Here is a 19126-nt window from a genome sequence, read left to right as displayed (position 1 = left end):
ACGCTCCGGACCCACAGAGCCGGATACACACACTCTCTCTCTCTCTCTCTCTCTCTCTCTCTCTCTCTCTCTCTCTCTCTCTCTCTCTCTCTCTCTCTCTCTGTCTCTGTCTCTCTCTCTCTCTCTCTCTCTCTCTCTCTCTCTCTCTCTCTCTCTCTGTCTCTGTCTCTGTCTCTGTCTCTCTCTGTCTCCCTCCCCTCTCTCTCTCTCTCTCTCTCTCTCTCTTTCCCTCTCTCTCTCTCTCTCTCTCTCTCATCACAGGTGGGCGTGTCCCCCTAGATGTGTAACGGATAGATGAGCAGCGTTTCCTACAGTCCGCTGGGTAGGCTGGTAGACTGATCTATCCAGAGCACATATAGGAGGACACGCCCACTTCTGATGTCACTAAAACACAGGAAAAGACAGGTTTTAAAAAGGTTTTTTTATAGAAATGAAAATAAATTAATAGAAAGTCTTTCAGGATGTGAATTACTGTTATTCCATCTTATGAGTGACTTGCTGAGGCTGCACACCTGGGCTGGGTCTGATTGGACTCTGGGGCTGGGGGAGGGTGACCACCTGTTGACCGCCTCAGCGTCTCTGTATCGGTTGGACACACACACACACACACACACACACACACACACACACACACACACACACACACACACACACACACACACACATGAAGGGTGGGCTGGGAGGGTGAGGGGGGGTGACGAGGGGGGGGTGAGGGTGATCGGGTGGGGGTGAGGGGGGGGGTGTGATGGAGGGAGGGTGAGGGGGGGTGACGAGGGGGGGTGAGGGTGATGGGGTGGGGGTGTGTTGGAGGGAGGGTGAGGGGGGGTGATGAGGGGGGGTGAGGGTGATGGGGTGGGGGTGTGATGGAGGGAGGGTGAGGGGGGGTGATGAGGGGGGGTGAGGGTGATGGGGTGGGGGTGCGGGGGGGGAAGGGTGAAGGAGGGGGCTGATGGGGGGGTGTCATGGAGGGAGGGTGACTAATGCCGCGTTTCCACTGCAGGGTGCGGTACGGTTCGGTTCGCCTCAGTCCGGTAGGGAGGGGGCGGTATAGCCCAGCTCAGTTCCGAGGTTGCGTTTCCACCGCCGACAGTACCCTTTGTGGAAGGCCGGATGTCGATCGCCACGGCAGCTACGTAAACATCGTAAACAACGTCTTCCTCCCCAAGAATGCAGACGAACGTCTCCACTTCCTTGTTCGCCCAAGCAAGCGTTTTACGCGACATGTTAATTGTAAAGAATAATACCTCGAGGCTACTGTTTGTTTGTTTTAATCCCCACATCGCCCGCAAGTGATGATTCTGTCGACCAATCAACGGAGGGGGTATGTAGCTAGAATTTCCCGGGACCCTTTCAGGCGTCTCGTCTCGTTTTCAGTACCCCAACGGTGGAGTACTGAAAACGAGGCCTAAACGGGTACAGCTAAGTCCGGGTCACGCCCACTTTTGGCGGTGGAAACGCAACCCGTGCGGAACCGATCCGTTCCGCACCCTGCAGTGGAAACGTGGCATAAGCATCTCTGTGTCGGTTGTAGACACACAAACACACACACACACATACACACATACACACACACACACACACAAACATGAAGGGTGCGTGAGGTGGGCTGGGGGAGGGAGGGGGAGTGAGTGTGAGGGGGGTGAGGTTCAGAGGAGGGTGGGGATTGAGGGGGAGGGGGATGAGGTTGACGGGGGGTAAGGGGGAGGGGGGGGTGAGGTTTGGTGGGGGTCTGAGGGCGGGGGAAGGGGGGGCGGGGGAGGGGGGTGAGGCTGAGGGGGGGTAATCACTGCTCCCCGGTTGTCCCAGGTCTTACCGTTTTCCTCGAAACACACAAAAGATGGAACTATGCACACAATTCTGAAAACTTGAAGCTCATGAATCAACCACAAGACTCTATTCCATTGTTTTCACGCATAAAGAAATTCAAAATCACATTTTTGCCAAACTCGAAGCACAAATCTCCTCATTGAGCCCACTTGGTTCACCTGGAGACCACTGGCCTTCAGAACGCCACGCCCAATTACCAATTGGTCTCACTCACTGTACAGACTGATGTACATGTACATCTGTTTCACCTCATTTATATTCTTCTTTATATTTTTTATTGGCCTACAAAAAGCTTTTTTTGTTCAGCTGAACATTTACTGTATTACAGTAACCAATAAATATTTGCTTTGTTACCTTTTCGTACTTGTGCACTGATTTCATCATTACATCCCCCCAAAGACAGTCTAAACATATTCTTACTGTAAGGTTTTTCATTGTACTTCAGTGCAATTACTGCACTGGGTGTTTTGCCAAAATAGGTAACATTGGTGTATTTTCAGAACTCCAACAATGTTGCAGTATCAACTATAGGTGTACAGTACGACTCTGTGGGATTTTGAGTTTAGCCCATTGGAGCTCATTGGATCGACAAATCTGCATTGTTTCCTATACTGCTACGATTGTGTCGATGCAATATTTATATTCTGCTCCTCCTCCTCCTCTTCCTCCTCCTCCTCCTCCTCTTCCTCCTCCTCCTCCGCCTCCTCCTCTTCCTCTTCCTCTTCCTCCTCCTCCTCTTCCTCCTCCTCCTCCTCTTCCTCCTCCTCCTCTTCCTCCTCTTCCTCCTCCTCCTCGCCTCCACCTCCTCCTCTTCCTCCTCCTCCTGCTCCTCCTCCTCCTCCTGCCCTTCTTCCTCCTCCTGCTCCTCCTCCTCCTCCTCCTCCTCTACCTCCTGCTGCTCCTCCTCCTCCACCTCCTCCTCCTCCACCCTCCTCCTCCTCCTCTTCCTCTTCCTCTTCCTCCTCCTCCTCCTCCTCCTCCTCCTCCTCCTCTACCTCCTCCTCATCCTCCTCCTCCTCCTCCTCCTCCTCCTCCTCCTCCTCCTCCTCCTCCTCCTCCTCCTCCTCCTGCTCTCTCTGTCTAATTATGTCATTACCTTACACACAAATGGCGACGACGTGCTAATGACTCATGGCCACTGCGGAGGTTGATCCAGTTGAAGATAAGTCAGTTCAAACTGATCAACCCTGTCTCATCAAAATTACGTTCCCAGAGAACTATTCGGCATTCTCAATTACGTTTGGCAAAAACCGTATTTTGTCCGTGATTACGTTTTATTGAACGTATCGCAAATACGTTTATCTCAGCCTATTTTTTGCCATTTATTTACTTCTAGGATTATGTTTGCTTGAAACGTATCCCAGATATGTTGAATGTCAACGTATAGCACATTATTGTCATTAAGGAATATTTCCCTTTCGGGGAACGTTTCATTTAACGTATTTAGTCTGAAACACGTATCTTGGCCGTGAATACGTTTTATTGAACAACCAACAAGGTTATAAAATACATAAATTCCTTGTTATATAGCCTACAATACATGAATTATAATTATTTGACAACTTCCCATCACTGCCAGTACGGCGAAGGTGACGGTGATGCAGGGTTGCGAGCTTCACGGGTTGTTTTACAAACGGATTCGCGGGTGTAAACCTCAAAGGCGCGGGTCAAGGTTTTCTTGGGTATTTCAAAACCCAGCGCAGAAACAGTTGGGGTGTATTAATATGTATTGTATAATCTTCTTGAAAACTCAGTCAGAACTATTAAAAAACAGAGGATGGGCGGGGTTGGGCAATGGACACACACACACACACACACACACACACACACACACACACACACACACACACACACATACACCAACCCGGTATCACGCCAAGGCGTGAAATAGATACGTTGGTCCACATCGCAAGGCGTGTTCAGGGTCACGCTTTGCCTAGTCTGGCTGAACGGAAGTGGACAGCGTCTATAGAGTGGCGAAGTCACGCCCCTTCCGGTAGAGCTCATGGGACCTATGAGATCGAAAAATATGAATGGGTGTCAATGGAGAGAAAATAATTATTTTCTGGTCCCAGTCTTTATATGCCCTGGATTACACATATGTTGTTTGTGGATTTTCATGCAAAGAAAACTAAAAAAATTTGTAAAGAAGTTTGATAATTTTAGGTTTTATGTGAGGCCGCTTTGTGAACTACAGCTCTTCGCTGCTCTCGACGCATATGATATACGTCACCACACCTGCACTTGGAACTCGGCACAGAGATGGCACATAGAGATGGCACATAACTAAAACTCTCCACGTGCCCCGACTTATAGTGGTTTCTATGCTTTTATCCTCGCCTTGAAAAAAAGTGGTGAAGTGGAGCAGAGAGATCGCCATCTCTGTGCCGAGTTCCAAGTGCGGGTGTGGTGACGTATATCATATGCGTCATGAAGTACAAAGTACATGTTTGGTCATTAATGGTCTGAGAGGGCCCCCTATTGGAAAAATGACGTTGACGCAGTCCAAAGACCCCAAAGTAACCCCGGGTGACCGGTTCTGAATTCAGCAGCGGACACTTTCTTCAGTTTGGGGCAAAGTGCCCTTCATTTTGGGGGCCCCAATTCAATTGGGGTAACTTTTCGCACAAAGTGTGCCAAAATCTCCAATTTAGTATACCGAAAATGACCTCTTCCCTCAGCGTTGGCGAGGTGGTGGGAGGCCTTCAGGGCAGCCAGGATCAGGCGATTCTTCAGACTGAAGTCCGGGTCCTCTGATCGCGGAGCAGCCGGGGCGAGCGGCGCCTCCCTGGGTGGAAGCGGACGCGCAGACCCAGTGCGCGCCGCGGTAGCCACCGGAGGCCTCCCGCGTCGTGGAGGTCGGGGCCGGTTGTGGGGGTCGCGGGTCAGGACGCGGAGGTGGAGGTCTCACCTGTGGCCGTGTCCTCTGGGGTCCGGCGGGGGGGCCCGGAGCCCACGCAGGGTGGCGAGGAGCCCGACGCGTCTCAGGCGCGCGGCGATGGGGAGGCCTCTGCGTCTCGCGGCGAGTAGGCCGGTCTGTAGGCCTCAGACCAGCCCTCGTGGTGGTGGTGACGGGCAGGCCCGTAGGGAGACCAGTCCCTACCGGGTCTCGCGTGTTGCTCCCATCGCCTGGGAGACGGATGGCGTGGAGCCCAGAGGCGTTCATGTCTGTTGTCAAAATGACAGAAGCGGGCCTCCGGGGCAGGTGCAGCCCACGCGGAGGAGTTCATCAGCGGTGGGGGGTAGTGGGGGTCCCGAGGAGCCCGTCTTCGGCGTCCCCGTTGGACCAGGGTCCACTCACCGTTGGTTAGGGGGTCGTTGGGATGCATGGTTCTCTTCGAGCAGTGCAGGAACTCGAACGATAACGGAATGAAGCTAAGCTAAACTGTAAGGTAATAAGACAAGTGCGATCCAGCCAATATCCGTATTTATTTTTAGGAAATTAGGCTGCTGTATGCTAGTACGACGTTTCGTCAAATAACTGACTTCATCAGGTACAAATTTAGTAGCAATAGAAACAGACCCTATGACAGAGAGTCCACGCAAACCGAGGTAACAGAGCACAAATGTGACAGCACAAAAACAAATACTTTTATAGACACACAACAGAGGGAGGGGAAAGTTGACATCTGGGGTAGAGGCATACAATGGGGGGCCGGTGCATCACAACAATTTTGAAATTTGGGGTGGAGAGCCAATGGGGGGTCAGGAGGATAAACAGCTTTGAGATTTGAATTGGGCCAATAGGGAGGTTGAATTTTCAAATGTAATTGTGCAATAATGCAACAATGTAGCATAATTTTGTCACCAGCAGGTGGAGTGAGGAGGACCATGGTGCCTGCACCTTCCGGAGCCGCCAGCAGTGGTCGCTGATTGTCCCTAAACCGGGTGGTGTTGGACTGACAGCTCGCGACAGAATTTAATAAAAACATAATCAAATGACCCCGTTGCATTAAATTATTACAGTGGAGGACAAAAAAAATATAACAGAAAAGAATAAAAACATGAAAGATCGAACGTGCCCCGAATAATAAAATGTGTAATAATGTGACCGTAAATACGGTTCAAACATTAGAAGCATCCTTATTTGCATTATATATACATTTTAAATTACATATATACAATAGGGAAGAGGAAGCAGCAGGTGAGTAGGGGATGGGAGATGAATGAGAGGGGACTGGGGGACACGGGTTGGAGAACGATAAAAAACTAATAAAATAAATTAAATTGAGGGCCTAGATAAAGGGGGAAGACGCAGGAAGGGTCAATGGGGAGCCGGGAGGGTAAATTAATAAATTGGTGAAAGTAGGGGGGCCGATCGTAAGGTCGAATTAAACCGCAAAAAAACATAGCGTGTAAACAATGTTATTTTTGTACGTTGTACTACCATCAAACATCCAGGAGATGGAGCATGGAGAACCGTGGTGTTATAATGAATTTGGGTCACCAACAGGGGGTGCTAAGTGACTCCAAACCATATTAATGTTGGAGATCCAAGATGGCGGCCTCCTTGGGCAGAAACGTAAACAAAATATTAAATAAGAGCGGTATTAGGGGTCACAAAAATCGAAATGTGTGACGATAAATAGTAAAAGTAGAACACAAGACGAACCAGCGGAGAACAAAAGACAAAAAGCTACAAATTGAGCCGAAAAACTTAAAGAGTTCGGACCAAAATGGCCGCAGAGTGTTTTCGTTCCCCGTGGTCAGCAGGTGTCGCCAAATAGACCAAAACCATGCGTTCCTATTAAAACAGTGGGTCAAATCAATGTACTGTCGAGGTTTGAAGAGTACATTAAAGCACTTTTAAGGAATGATGTGGTAACGTCATCGCTTGAATAAATAAGAATGGCAGGGAAGGGGGGGCACAGGACATCAATAGAATAATTACACAGGGTGCATTTGGAAACCATATTAAAAGTAATATTGTTTGTAAATAGGAATGTATGAAAAATAAAAAAATAGGGGAACGAAGGGGGGCTGGGGCAGGGGGGCAGAATAAACACAAACACATGGTAAGAAAAATAAGAAAGGGGGATCCTTTGTGGGGGGCTGGGGTGGAGGTCATGTAAGGGGGCCTTTGGGGGGTAGGGAAGGGAGAGGTTGGGGTTAGGGTCAGGGGTGGGAGAGGTTAGGTTTAGGGCCAGGGGGCGGAGTCAGGGTAAGGGCTAGGTAAGGGAGGGGGTTGGGGTTAGGGTCAGGGGTGGGAAGGGTTAGGTTTAGGACCGGGAGAGGGTCGGGGTTAGGGTTAGGGTCAGGTGAGGGAGAGGGTTAGGGTTAGGACAGTCAGCAATTAACGACGCCACGGTGGCGGCGCTGGCACGGGCCATCATCAGGCCGCTCCCCAGGGGTCCCCGACCCACCCCAACGTTCAAACCAAGGGGTTGCATGGTCCCCAGCCTGTCAATCCAAATCCTCTCCGACCTGCGCCGTTGGGCGGCAGACCAGGCTCCAGGCTCCAGGGGCGGGTTGCGGGAACAGCTGGACCAGAGGGACCGGAACGTCCAGAACCTCTAGCTGCAGGGACAGATATTTACCATAAGCATTACAATTGTACACCTACAAAGTCAACTATATTCCTGAGGACCCTCTTTTCAAACCTTCTGCTCTATTTACATTATTTCAAATTGCTCAAGCTCATGTAAATTCGCTTTTTTCTCCACTTCATATTTTTAGACACTGCTGCTGTCACTACCATAACATGTCAACACTGTCACTTTTGTATACAAATATTAGAATATTAGATTATACCTTAAATGTTTGCTTTCTAATTAGAGGTCTGAAGTAGCTAGCAACAAAGTGGAAAGAAGTTAGCTAATTTGAACAACTCATGCAGATCATGTGGGTAGTTTTTTGTCACCACCGCCAGGTTTTCTGACATACTCATAGACATACACATTTAACATATAGAAAAAGATAAAGTAGACATTAATAATAATAATATAATACACAGAAGTGATAGCAGCATATCAGTGATAGCAGCGAAGTGATAGCACTTTACCAAAGCAGCGCTTTGCAGGGTCTCCACGGTGCCCAAAAGTGATTTTAATACGTCCAGAGGGTGTGTGAGGAGCCTCGGGGTAATCCGGGAAAAGGGCATCAAAATTGGACTGACCGGAGCTCTCCAGGGTGTGTGTGTGTGTGGCCTTTTCCTTTTTATTAACTCGGCCATTCATGACTAATTATACAAAACTTAACCACTATTTTTTTCAGATGGCCGAAACAAGTGGCTACACGACGGGGGGGGGGGGGGGGGGGGGTGTCGGAGGACTCCACCATCAGCCTGTCCAGAACTGTAAGTTACACCCTATTGCCACATTTTATGTTACAAGTCTCAATGTAAACTTATTTCTAAATACATTATATACCAACCCGGTATCACGCCATTGCGTGCTCCTGCGCACGAACGTTAATCTATTGAAGCGTGTTCCAGAGCACGATAGTCCGACTTTTTGCGTGTTACACAAAACGAAATGTAAACCAATGCATTCTGAATGGGAGTGTTCTAAGACAATTAACGTGCTCCACAAAACGCTACGAGAGAGAGAGAAAGAGAGAGCGGGAGGGACAGAGAGAGAGAGAGAGAGCGAGAGAGAGGCTTCAGAAAGGGTGTGCGCAGATACCTACAGTGCACCCTAGTTATGTTTATGCCAAAACCTATATATATAATTAGGCTATAATTATATTATTTAGCGTGTACTGTCTTTGGCTATAGCCAAAGACAGTGAGGTGTCTGATTTTGTCAACACAATACAGATGGCGGTGAAGAATGTAAGTTTAAGCTAAGTTTAAACACTCAAATAGTTCTGTTACTAAAGGAATCATTGCATTTCCTGGACTTCTAGAAGTATTCCATACTCCCTACTCTTTTGTCGTGAATTACATTAACAATATGTGTATGCACTATATTCACAGATAAAGGGGAGAGGCACATGTGGAGACTCTCAATGGGCAGCAGCAAGGGAGACCTCTAGGCGGGCCTCTAAACTGGATGAGGAAGGCGTTGAGGTTGCGGTGTGTCGGCATGGCTTCCTTTTAAAAGCCCTTAACATGTACCGAGGAGAGATATTTGCGTATCCTATGTATCTCCAAAGGGAGCTTCTCCCAAGCAAGGCACAGTTTTTTGCTATGGATGTGGCATGCAAATACTGGCCATACCTACAAAAAGTTGCTTCGGTCATTCCAGCTCTCAAGAGCCTCACAGAAATGAAGCCCTTCCTGAGCATCATGCATGCAAGAGCTCATGCTACCAAGTGTGAGGTATGTCTGTTATCTGTTATTTTCAAATGAATACGCCATGTGTTACTATAGGAATGGACAGCTTTAAGCTGAATTCCTTTTCCATAATATTTGTCCACGTTTTCCAACTGCTTCATTGGCTCTAATGAACCCCAAATCCACCCATCCTTGCAACAGATAAAATGGAGTGGTCGGAATCAGAAGGGAGCAGGCACAACTGCCGGTGAGGAGGTGGAGCAAATAAACAGCTACCTCTCCCGTTGTGCCCTGACAACAAAGTACATGTCAAAAGCAGGTAAGTCACTTTGGTCTGAGTTTATGCTATCATCTAATATTGCTCATAGATTGCAGAACATAATGTAATTCTCCTTATACCAGCACGTGTGGACATGCTCACTGTGCATGCAATGGGTTGGAACCATCACAAAGCAGAGACGCTACACAAGGCCCTCTCCACAAGATATGTGAAGGTATGTTTCATATTCATGTATGTTTTTGTGCCAGTTGTTAGGCAGACTGAGTTCCTATTGTAATTATTGTAAATATTTTAGACATCTAAAAGGGCAGAAGAAGAGGCAGAGAGGCTGTCACAACTGCAGAAGGACCTGCAGTGCTCAAATGCAATGGCTGTACAGTGGATTGCTGAAGTCAAGGAATGGGCAGAGAGCGGTGAGGACAGAACAATATACATGCCTTTTTGCAGTTTCCTTACAGACATTTGTGTTCAAACGGTAATCAAAATAATACACAATCAGTGAAGCATTAGTGCTGCAAAAATCTAGAAAACTCGGTTGCATTGTATAGAATACAGTACACTGAGCTTAATTTCACCCTAACGGATATCTACAGAGACCCCAGTAACGGGTCTGCACGTTCTCCAGCAGTCCATTGAGGGTCTCCATCTGGGTCTAAAGCAACAGAAACAAACCCTCTACCGTCAGAATGGTATGCAGGCTTTTTCTTGAGTTATCCGGTATACCTAACAATGTATCTATATTGTTTTTAATATAACCTATACAAGGTTTTTGTGTCTGCATATTACGTTTCTCCTAAACAATCTAGACAGCAACAAGCTTCGCCATCGTCTCCGAAGAAAGTTGACGGAAGACAAAAAGCGCCTTCTCCAGGAGATTGATAAATACAACAGTCTTGTTGCAGACCTCTCCAAAAGGATTGATGTGGCCTTGGTTGACCACTCTTTGGCTGGACAGAGCACTGGCGCAATATGGCCATGGGAGGACTATGGCAGTGGTATGCATTTTTCAATGCTTTTAAAATGTCATGCAGTATATCGGAATAGTGAACTATCCTGAAATTATATATTAAATATAATGGTGGTTTTGTAATATATAAAACGATTTTGGGAAAGAAACATCATTTCTAAATTCTGTTTCCATTATGGTTGCATTGCTAAATGTTATGCCAGATACTCATGTATTGATCTTAATATTTTGGATCATTAGTAACAATCGGGGTCAAGAAACGACTGCACGACCAGGAAATGCTGAAAACACGGCTGGAAGAGGAGCTCCCTATCCTGGTGTTGGAGATGGCCCAGCACTGTACGTGGTTGCAGAACCTGGGAGTGGCCCTCAAGACGGAGCTTGCAAGATACGGTAAGTTAAAGACAAGTTTTGGGGATCCCATTTAATGTATTCAATTAGTGGGGGATGTTTCAATATATATTAACGTTGTTGGGTTTTCTGTCCTCTACTTGTAGAAGATGAAAATGGACTTCACTGTCTCTTGGCAAGAAGACTTGCGGAAGTGGAAGAACGACATCAAATGGTCCTGCAGCGGTGTAAGACTGCTCTAGGTCCATTGGCCTCTGTCCTCCTTGACGTTTGTGAGGAAGAGGAATGTGATCCGATGGGCCTGGTCAGTCCAGACACCAGCGAGGATGAGGAAGATGCAAGAGAACAAGCAACTTAGTTGATGGTGTGGTTTCGTGCCTCACTCGATGTACACAAATGATCATTGTTATTGCTATGTTTAAAATAAAAAAATAAAAAAATCTATCTCTTCAATTCAAGATGGGGTGGGTGAGAATAAATAGTGCTATAACCTCACTAGCCTTATTGACATGGACACATCTGTTCCGCATAGATTTCTATGCACGAGACTTAACGGACACTTTTGTTACTGCCATGTATACAGTACATTCGGATCACATTTTAGGAAGAGATCTATGACGCATAGAAATCTATGCGGATCAGATGTGCCATGTAAACGCGGATACTATGAATTTCATTCATATATACAATTTCAGAAGTGGATGAGATTCGAGAAATATCTTGTTATAATGAGAAAGAATGTCAAGGTTTGGGGGTTGATGAAAAACTATTTTGAACCTTTGTGGTATGGCAACCCAGTCGCCAAAAGCATACGTTGACAGTCACTTTAATAAGGACAATAAGTTATGAGAGAAATGCACATTAACTTTTTGTTATCTCATAAGCGGTGTGGTGCCGGCTCCTTTTGACCTTTTGACCCCAGACTTCAAAAACGTGTCCACAGGCCAGCTGTGTCTACCCACCTTAAGCCACAAATGTACACCTACATCCCACAGTAAATGGGGACTAGAAACATAACCTCTGTCATATACATTTACTCTACTGTTGGAGGTCACGCCCCTTTTCCCACCTTTTCGAGATAGCTAGAGATGCTAAAATGTTTACACACATTTCCCGGGGCCCCGTGTACGACATATCCGAGATTTGGAGTTCTAGCCCTTAGAGAAAAAAAGTTTTCCCAAATGGAGTGTCATTTGGACAAAGCCCCTCAGAAGTGTAGCCTGCAAGACCTAATGGTTCAGAATGTGGTGGAAAAACAGTTTTTGAGATAGGAAGGTCCTACCGCCCTGAAATTTTAATACCTTATTCTAGGGCCTAACTGGGACCTCCGCACCGAAACTTGGCCCGGTCGGACCCCGAGGGCAGGAAGGGGGGGCCTGCCCTCGGGGTCTGACCGGGCCAAGTCTCGGGCAGGAAGGGCCCCCCCTTCCTGCCCTCGGGGTCCGACCGGGCCAAGTTTCGGTGCGGAGGTCCCAGTTAGGCCCTAGAATAAGGTATTAAAATTTCAGGGCGGTAGGACCTTCCTATCTCAAAAACTGTTTTTCCACCACATTCTGAACCATTAGGTCTTGCAGGCTACACTTCTGAGGGGCTTTGTCCAAATGACACTCCATTTGGGAAAACTTTTTTTCTCTAAGGGCTAGAACTCCAAATCTCGGATATGTCGTACACGGGGCCCCGGGAAATGTGTGTAAACATTTTAGCATCCCTAGCTATCTCGAAAAGGTCGACAAAGGGGCGTGACCTCCAACAGTACAGTAAATGTACATAAGACAGAGGTTAGTTTCTAGTCCCCATTTTTTGTGGGATGGAGGTGTACATTTGTGGCTAAAGGTGTGTAGACACAGCTGGCCTGTGGCCACGTTTTTGAAGTCGGGGGTCAAAAGGTCAAAAGGAGCCGGCACCACGCCGCTTATGAGATAACAAAAAGTTAATGTGTGTTTCTCTCATAACTTTTTGTCATTATTAAAGAGAGGCCTGATTCTCAGATATGCATGTTGGATGGCTAGGGTGTAGGTTTGGGTAGAACTTCAGACCAAAATCTTGCAAGCGAGCCGCTGGGTGAGGTGCAACAAGATGGAGCACTTGCTGAGTAATTTCTTGTAGGGCCGGTGCGTAAGAGGGCAAACAAGATGTCCTTCAACATCTACGCTTCCAGGCGATTGCAACGGTGCCACACATGAACACATTCAAACATGTTTAATGGTAGTAATTAGCTGTCGAAATTGGAGGCCTTAATCAATAATGACCAGCTATTGATTTGCTTCCTGATAAAAGTTTGTGACAAATGACATGTTATTTAGCATCTACACATTGAGCTGAGTCCAATGACACAAAGCATGACACTCCACGGCCCTACACGGCCCCCTACACTACATGGCCCCTGTATTTTACATGGTACACCTATGGTCTAGGACATGATCTCTGTGTGGCACAAGGTCGAGCTTGATCTCATTGGACTCAGCTGCTAATGTAGATGCTAAATAACATGTAATTTGTCAGAAAACTCCATCGGGTAGCAAATCTATAGCTGGTTATTATCTATAAAGGCCTCCAAAATCGACAGCTAATTACTACCCTGAAACATAGTCAAATATGGTCATGCATGGCACCGTTGCAATCGCCTCGAAACGTAGATGACAAATGACACCTTGTTTGCCCCGTTACGGGAAGATATTTTCATGGTATATCTTTCTATTTCCTAACCAAGCTCCATTGCCGTCTTTAACCAACGTGGTTTGCCGAGAGTCACGTGACGTTGACGCAGGCCCATTGAAAAGAAAAGGCCCAAAAAACGTAGGCATGTCACATGTTTAAAGCCGTTATTGTAATTAATTAATTTAATATTAAAATATAGGCTATTATATGTATACAATTATTACGTCGTGTAATATTCTATCTATAAGTAGACCATAACTTTTATTCAATTATCGTTATAACATGATCTGTATCTGACCATTGAACATCTTTAACCAAGTTCAGGTATAACCAGACCATATAACAAATATTTATAACATATAAACTAGGCTATACGTATAGCATATCATACATTTGGTTACAGGCCAAATTCGGTATAAATGTTACCCTCTGCTGGCCCACAACTAGATCGTCGCGTCCCTAGCAACCTGACGTCTTTGAAACATGCTAGGGAGACCATAAAACTAACTATCGAACAAAAGATCAGACACATTCACTGACTGAAGATTATGCAAGTAAAAAGTATATTTCTCGCTAGAAATGTTATTAGAAACACGTTTAATGGTCAATCTGTCCTAAAATATTGGATATATATATATATATATATATATATATATATATATATATATGCCTAATGCCTTCAGGGCGGCGCTACTGTTCAATCAGGACAAGAACAATGAGGTACTCCCACTCTTTTATCCCTGCAACCATCAGGTTACTAAATGATGACAAAAGTAAGGAGTAGGTGGAGAGCACACCAGTGTTGCTGGGTGTTTCCGGGGGCAGGGTGGTTGTTACTGACGGGCTGAAATGAATTGTGAGTTAAATGTGTGTGTTGGACTGCCTTTGATATATGTTTTTGTCTACCTCCTATTGCTATTTATTGTATTTATTAAGTAATCTATTATGTGAGACTGGAAACTGTGAACGAAATTGCCCATTTTGGGATAAATAAAGTTTTCTAATCTAATCTAATATATATATATATATATATATATATATATATATATATATATATATATATATATACGTAACCATTTCCCCCAAATGCTGGGAGAACGTATCGACCCCTATTGGTGCTATTCCTCCATTAATTTAGATGGGCGGAAGAAACGTGTATCTCTTCACGCTTTGGTCAGGCATAGCGTGACACTGAACACTCCTTGCGAGGTGGACCAATGTATCTATTTCACGCCTTGGCGTGATACCGGGTTGAACAGACTGTTCTGTGTTTATGTGTGGAAAAATAACATCATTACACGGTTCCATAAAATAACATAATCAGCAAAGACAATGGTTTTATTTCCATGCTTTAAACGGCATTCGGGCTGCTAGTTTCAGCGTCCATAGCAACCATCATAGGCTTAGCCACCATGTTTTTCTGTCGAGACAAAATACGTTTTCAGACAAACGTAATTGAGAATGCCGAATAGTTCTCTGGGAACGTAATTTTCATGAGACAGGGTTGTCCTTTAGGGCTTCGGCCTCCTAATTGATCATTGATCAAAACTCTGCCCAATCCTCACCTTCTCTGACGCAGAGAAACTCGTCCACGCCTTAATCCCCTCCAGGCTTGATTACTGTAACAGCCTTCTCATCGGTACACCCTATAACACCTATGGTCCTTAGATTATTATTATTTATTTTATTGTGTTATTGCCCTTCGTGTTTTGTTGTAGCACTTTGAGATTATTTTTATGAAAAGTGATTTACAAATAAAATGTATTATTATTATTATTGTAGTAGGCTATATTTGAATGCCCTTTCACATATATGAAACCACCACCACACCATGGTTGGTTTGACGTAGCAGCTAACTTAATCATCCAAGAGAATCTGGTGTTTTGGTGTTGAATAAAGATCTATCAGCACTATATTTTAATAATCTGTTGTGACTAAATTGACATTCAGTAGGCCCTGCTTGCACTTGTATGTTTAAAATCAATATTTTCTATACAATATAGCCATTTGCAATTATACCTGGATGCATATCTTAAATACATTGAATGGATTAAATACTCAATTAATTGCTGCTACTACTCTATTACCTAGAGACCCTTCAGCCCACAACTTTTGAGTTACTTTAACTTTACCCACCATGTACTGCCTACAGACTGGAATTCATATTTATATTAACTGTTGTGTCCATACATATATATATATATATATATATATATATATATGTGTGTGTGTGTCATTAAGCTCTTAGTGACCACATTTGAATGGCAGGGCAATCATGTATCAGGAGTAGCACCACATTCTAGAAAGACTGAAAATATGTTTTTATTTGAAGAGGGCAGGGGGACTAATTCAAATCTTTTGGCTGCCAGGACCTGGCCCACTCCTTCCCACTGAAAAGAGAACAAATAATATATCAATGAACCGTTTTGTGATGATTGGTCGAACTCCACTTACATAACACACAGTATATACCTACTTTATATTGATTCTCATCTATAAAGGCAATTACAAATCAAGCCCAATCTTTGCACATTTTTGTTCTTGAGCAATACCACACTTTCAAGTCATTTTCTAATAATTCAAGATCTAATAATGTAATAGTGTATGACACATAAGAAAGGGAATGATGAAACCACTTGATAGGAAATCTGGTTGGCAAGTGTGTTTGGTGGAAGAACTACTGTTAAACGTTAAAATAGCAGCAGCTATTTTGCACCAAGATGGTGCAAAATAATATGGTATAATATAGAATACTCGGAAAAGCAATGAAGTGATTTAAAAAAACCCAGTGAAACAGAAAGAAACCAAATTAAATACATACCAAACTGGGCAAGGCTGCCAATCAACAAGGACTTCTTTAATGCCCTATCAAGGAAAGGAACCATAAATTCAGTAGTAAGATAATAAATTCAGTGTTAGCCTATGAGTTTGATAGACAAAATGCATTGAAGGTACTATTCCAAAATATTTATGCAAATTACTTGTATACATGAGTAAATTACATTTACAGTATGCACTTGATATGCATGCTCATGATCAATCAGCGAGAATGTCATTCCTACAGTTAATCACGCATGTGTTTTTGCTGGGTCTTTATGGGTCTGTCAAACCTTTCTCATCCTCTCCTTCCCGTAACTCCTTATTTCGAAGGAGTCACGACCAATATGGTAGGGGCAATCTGAAAATATAAAAAACATGTTTTTCACAACAAAACCATCTATGCTTATCCACCGGCAAATATAAAATACCGCAAATATAAAATCAATAACAGTAATTATTAATACTGTATTAATGCTGTAATCGCTGCTATGAATACACAGGAGAATAATTTACAATTCCATAATTATAAATTGTGTAAAGGGTTTGTCAGTGCTCTGATCGTTACAAACTATTTCATCTTACTCTTCGGTAAAGTCTTATTCCTTTTTTCAAGCCCCTTCTGGCTGTGATGCTCTGTAGGAAAGAAATGTTGAGGTATTCAAACAAAGACTCAAATGGTCATAACCAACATTCTTATTACAGTCCTTTTTCCAAAATAACTACAATAAATGTAATGCTATGGTGAAAAGAATAGTAGTCAATTAGCAATTCGATCTGTACAGACATTCTGAACATTCCTTTTCTCCTCCGCTTCCTCTGCACAGTAGAGACCGCTGTTGGAATGGAAAATAAAATATTACTCATTCAGGCAATGATGTTTATTTGTATGACACTTAGTACCTTCTCATGCATGCTTTAATTGAAAAATCCATACCTGGTCCTTCCGTGTCCGGGTAGGCCACCTCCTCTACCTGCAGGGCCCCCTCCTCCACCTGCAGGGCCCCCTCCTCCACCTGCAGGGCCCCCTCCTCCACCTGCAGGGCCACCTCCTCCACCTGCAGGGCCACCTCCTCCACCTCCTCCACCTGCAGGGCCACCTCCTCCACCTGCAGGGCCCCCTCCTCCACCTGCAGGGCCCCCTCCTCCACCTGCAGGGCCACCTCTTCCACCTGCAGGGCCACCTCCTCCACCTGCAGGGCCACCTCCTCCACCTGCAGGGCCACCTCCTCCAACTGCAGGGCCACCTCCTCTACCTGCAGGGCCCCCTCCTCCACCTGCAGGGCCCCCTCCTCCACCTGCAGGGCCACCTCCTCCACCTGCAGGGCCACCTCCTCCACCTGCAGGGCCACCTCCTCCACCTGCAGGGCCACCTCCTCCACCTGCAGGGCCACCTCCTCCACCTGCAGGGCCACCTCCTCCACCTGCAGGGCCACCTCCTCCCCCTCCTCCACCTGCAGGGCCACCTCCTCCAACTGCAGGGCCACCTCCTCCCCCTCCTCCACCTGCAGGGCCACCTCCTCCAACTGCAGGGCCACCTCCTCCCCCTCCTCCACCTGCAGGGCCACCTCCTCCCCCTCCTCCACCTGCAGGGCCACCTCCTCCACCTGCAGGGCCACCTCCTCCACCTGCAGGGCCACCTCCTCCCCCTCCTCCACCTGCAGGGCCACCTCCTCCAACTGCAGGGCCACCTCCTCCACCTCTTCCACCTGCAGGGCCACCTCCTCCAACTGCAGGGCCACCTCCTCCAACTGCAGGGCCACCTCCTCCAACTGCAGGGCCACCTCCTCCAACTGCAGGGCCACCTCCTCCAACTGCAGGGCCACCTCCTCCCCCTCCTCCACCTGCAGGGCCACCTCCTCCACCTCCTCCAACTGCAGGGCCACCTCCTCCAACTGCAGGGCCACCTCCTCCAACTGCAGGGCCACCTCCTCCCCCTCCTCCACCTGCAGGGCCACCTCCTCCCCCTCCTCCACCTGCACGGCCCTGTCCTCCACCTCTCCCATGTCCATGTCCATCTAAGATGACATAAGATAACACTCACTCAAAGTCCAACAGTGGAACTTCAACAGTGCAAGTGTAAATTCAGTTTTAAAAAATATGAAATTAAGACCATACAGATCTATACACATCTATACACATAAATAACCATAAACAAACATGAAAAGAGGTTAGCACTTATACAGCTGACTTAGTATATTGTAATTTGTAGCATAATATATTGGAGTATATATGCAGTATATAACAATATATAGGATTAGCCTCTTTAATTGTCATAGATATTCCTGTATGTCTTCACCTGAGTGGTCCCCCTGCCCTCTTCTGGCCCCTCTGCAGTCCCACTTGCAAAAGGGGTCCATCCTGTGCAAGTTTGAAAAGTGTTGCAAAGGGTTATTAAATTGCAAATGGCAACCAAAAAAATTGTAGCAATAGTTCCATGATAAAAATGAATGTGGTGGAAAAATAACAAGATGCAGTTAGTATTTTGGTAAACAAAGCAGAGGGTGTGTGGAATTTATAAAAATAAAGAATCATACCTTGACAAATGTACTCATGGATGGAGCCCATTTTTTTGAGGGACTCCTCCGCAAATGTGGCCAATGTGCAACGAGGTGTGAACACCTTGACCACATGGCTCTTTTTAGTGGCTTTTCCAAGCAGCAGGACAGGTTTATATCCTGCTGCTTGAAGCTTTTCGAGCTGTAAGGAAATCACAGCATGTTAATGTTTTGCCTGTAGTAATCAAAAAAGACCTACTATTCAAAGCAATAGTGATTCAGACAGTTAAAGGTAGAACATAATTAATCTGAATTGTTTACATACCAGGAGGAACATTTCCTGCTTGACAACAGCCATGTTGTGGTTCTTCTTGCGGGAAGACGCCCACTCTTCCCGCTTAGCCTCAGTGGCTGCAAACCTTTTTAGCGCAAGGCAGAATGGTTTTGCAGGAGGGGCATGTCTTACATGTGCTGCCTGGCATATTGAAAGATTACCTAATTTACAAAGACACA

General features: G+C 45.8%; 2 protein-coding genes and 2 long non-coding RNA genes across 5 annotated transcripts in view; 1 reads left to right on the top strand and 3 right to left on the bottom strand.

Moving 5' to 3' along the window:
• The window catches only part of LOC130369646 (uncharacterized), a 196225-nt gene that overhangs the window by 87739 nt on the left and 89360 nt on the right, over positions 1-19126 (bottom strand). The window lies entirely within an intron of this gene.
• LOC130369652 (uncharacterized) lies at positions 8548-10991 on the top strand. The gene is made up of 8 exons (XM_056575150.1): positions 8548-8598; positions 8743-9087; positions 9244-9361; positions 9445-9536; positions 9618-9735; positions 9916-10011; positions 10129-10317; positions 10530-10991. Exons 1-8 carry the CDS (start codon positions 8584-8586, stop codon positions 10715-10717), a joined length of 1161 nt encoding a protein of 386 aa, XP_056431125.1. The 5' UTR covers positions 8548-8583; the 3' UTR covers positions 10718-10991.
• LOC130369682 (uncharacterized) lies at positions 15542-16829 on the bottom strand. The gene is made up of 4 exons (XR_008892873.1): positions 16701-16829; positions 16409-16476; positions 16120-16163; positions 15542-15688 (listed from the first exon to the last, which is right to left on the bottom strand). It is a non-coding gene; the product is annotated as an uncharacterized LOC130369682 (long non-coding RNA).
• On the bottom strand, positions 18265-18994 carry LOC130369691 (uncharacterized). Its single transcript, XR_008892881.1, has 3 exons — positions 18939-18994; positions 18653-18815; positions 18265-18476 (listed from the first exon to the last, which is right to left on the bottom strand). It is a non-coding gene; the product is annotated as an uncharacterized LOC130369691 (long non-coding RNA).

The sequence above is a fragment of the Gadus chalcogrammus genome, chromosome 17 (assembly GCF_026213295.1).
Source record: "Gadus chalcogrammus isolate NIFS_2021 chromosome 17, NIFS_Gcha_1.0, whole genome shotgun sequence".
Lineage (NCBI taxonomy): Eukaryota > Metazoa > Chordata > Actinopteri > Gadiformes > Gadidae > Gadus > Gadus chalcogrammus.
The sequence above is the reverse complement of the archived record's forward strand: the minus strand, read 5'-3'. Positions and strand labels throughout refer to the sequence as shown.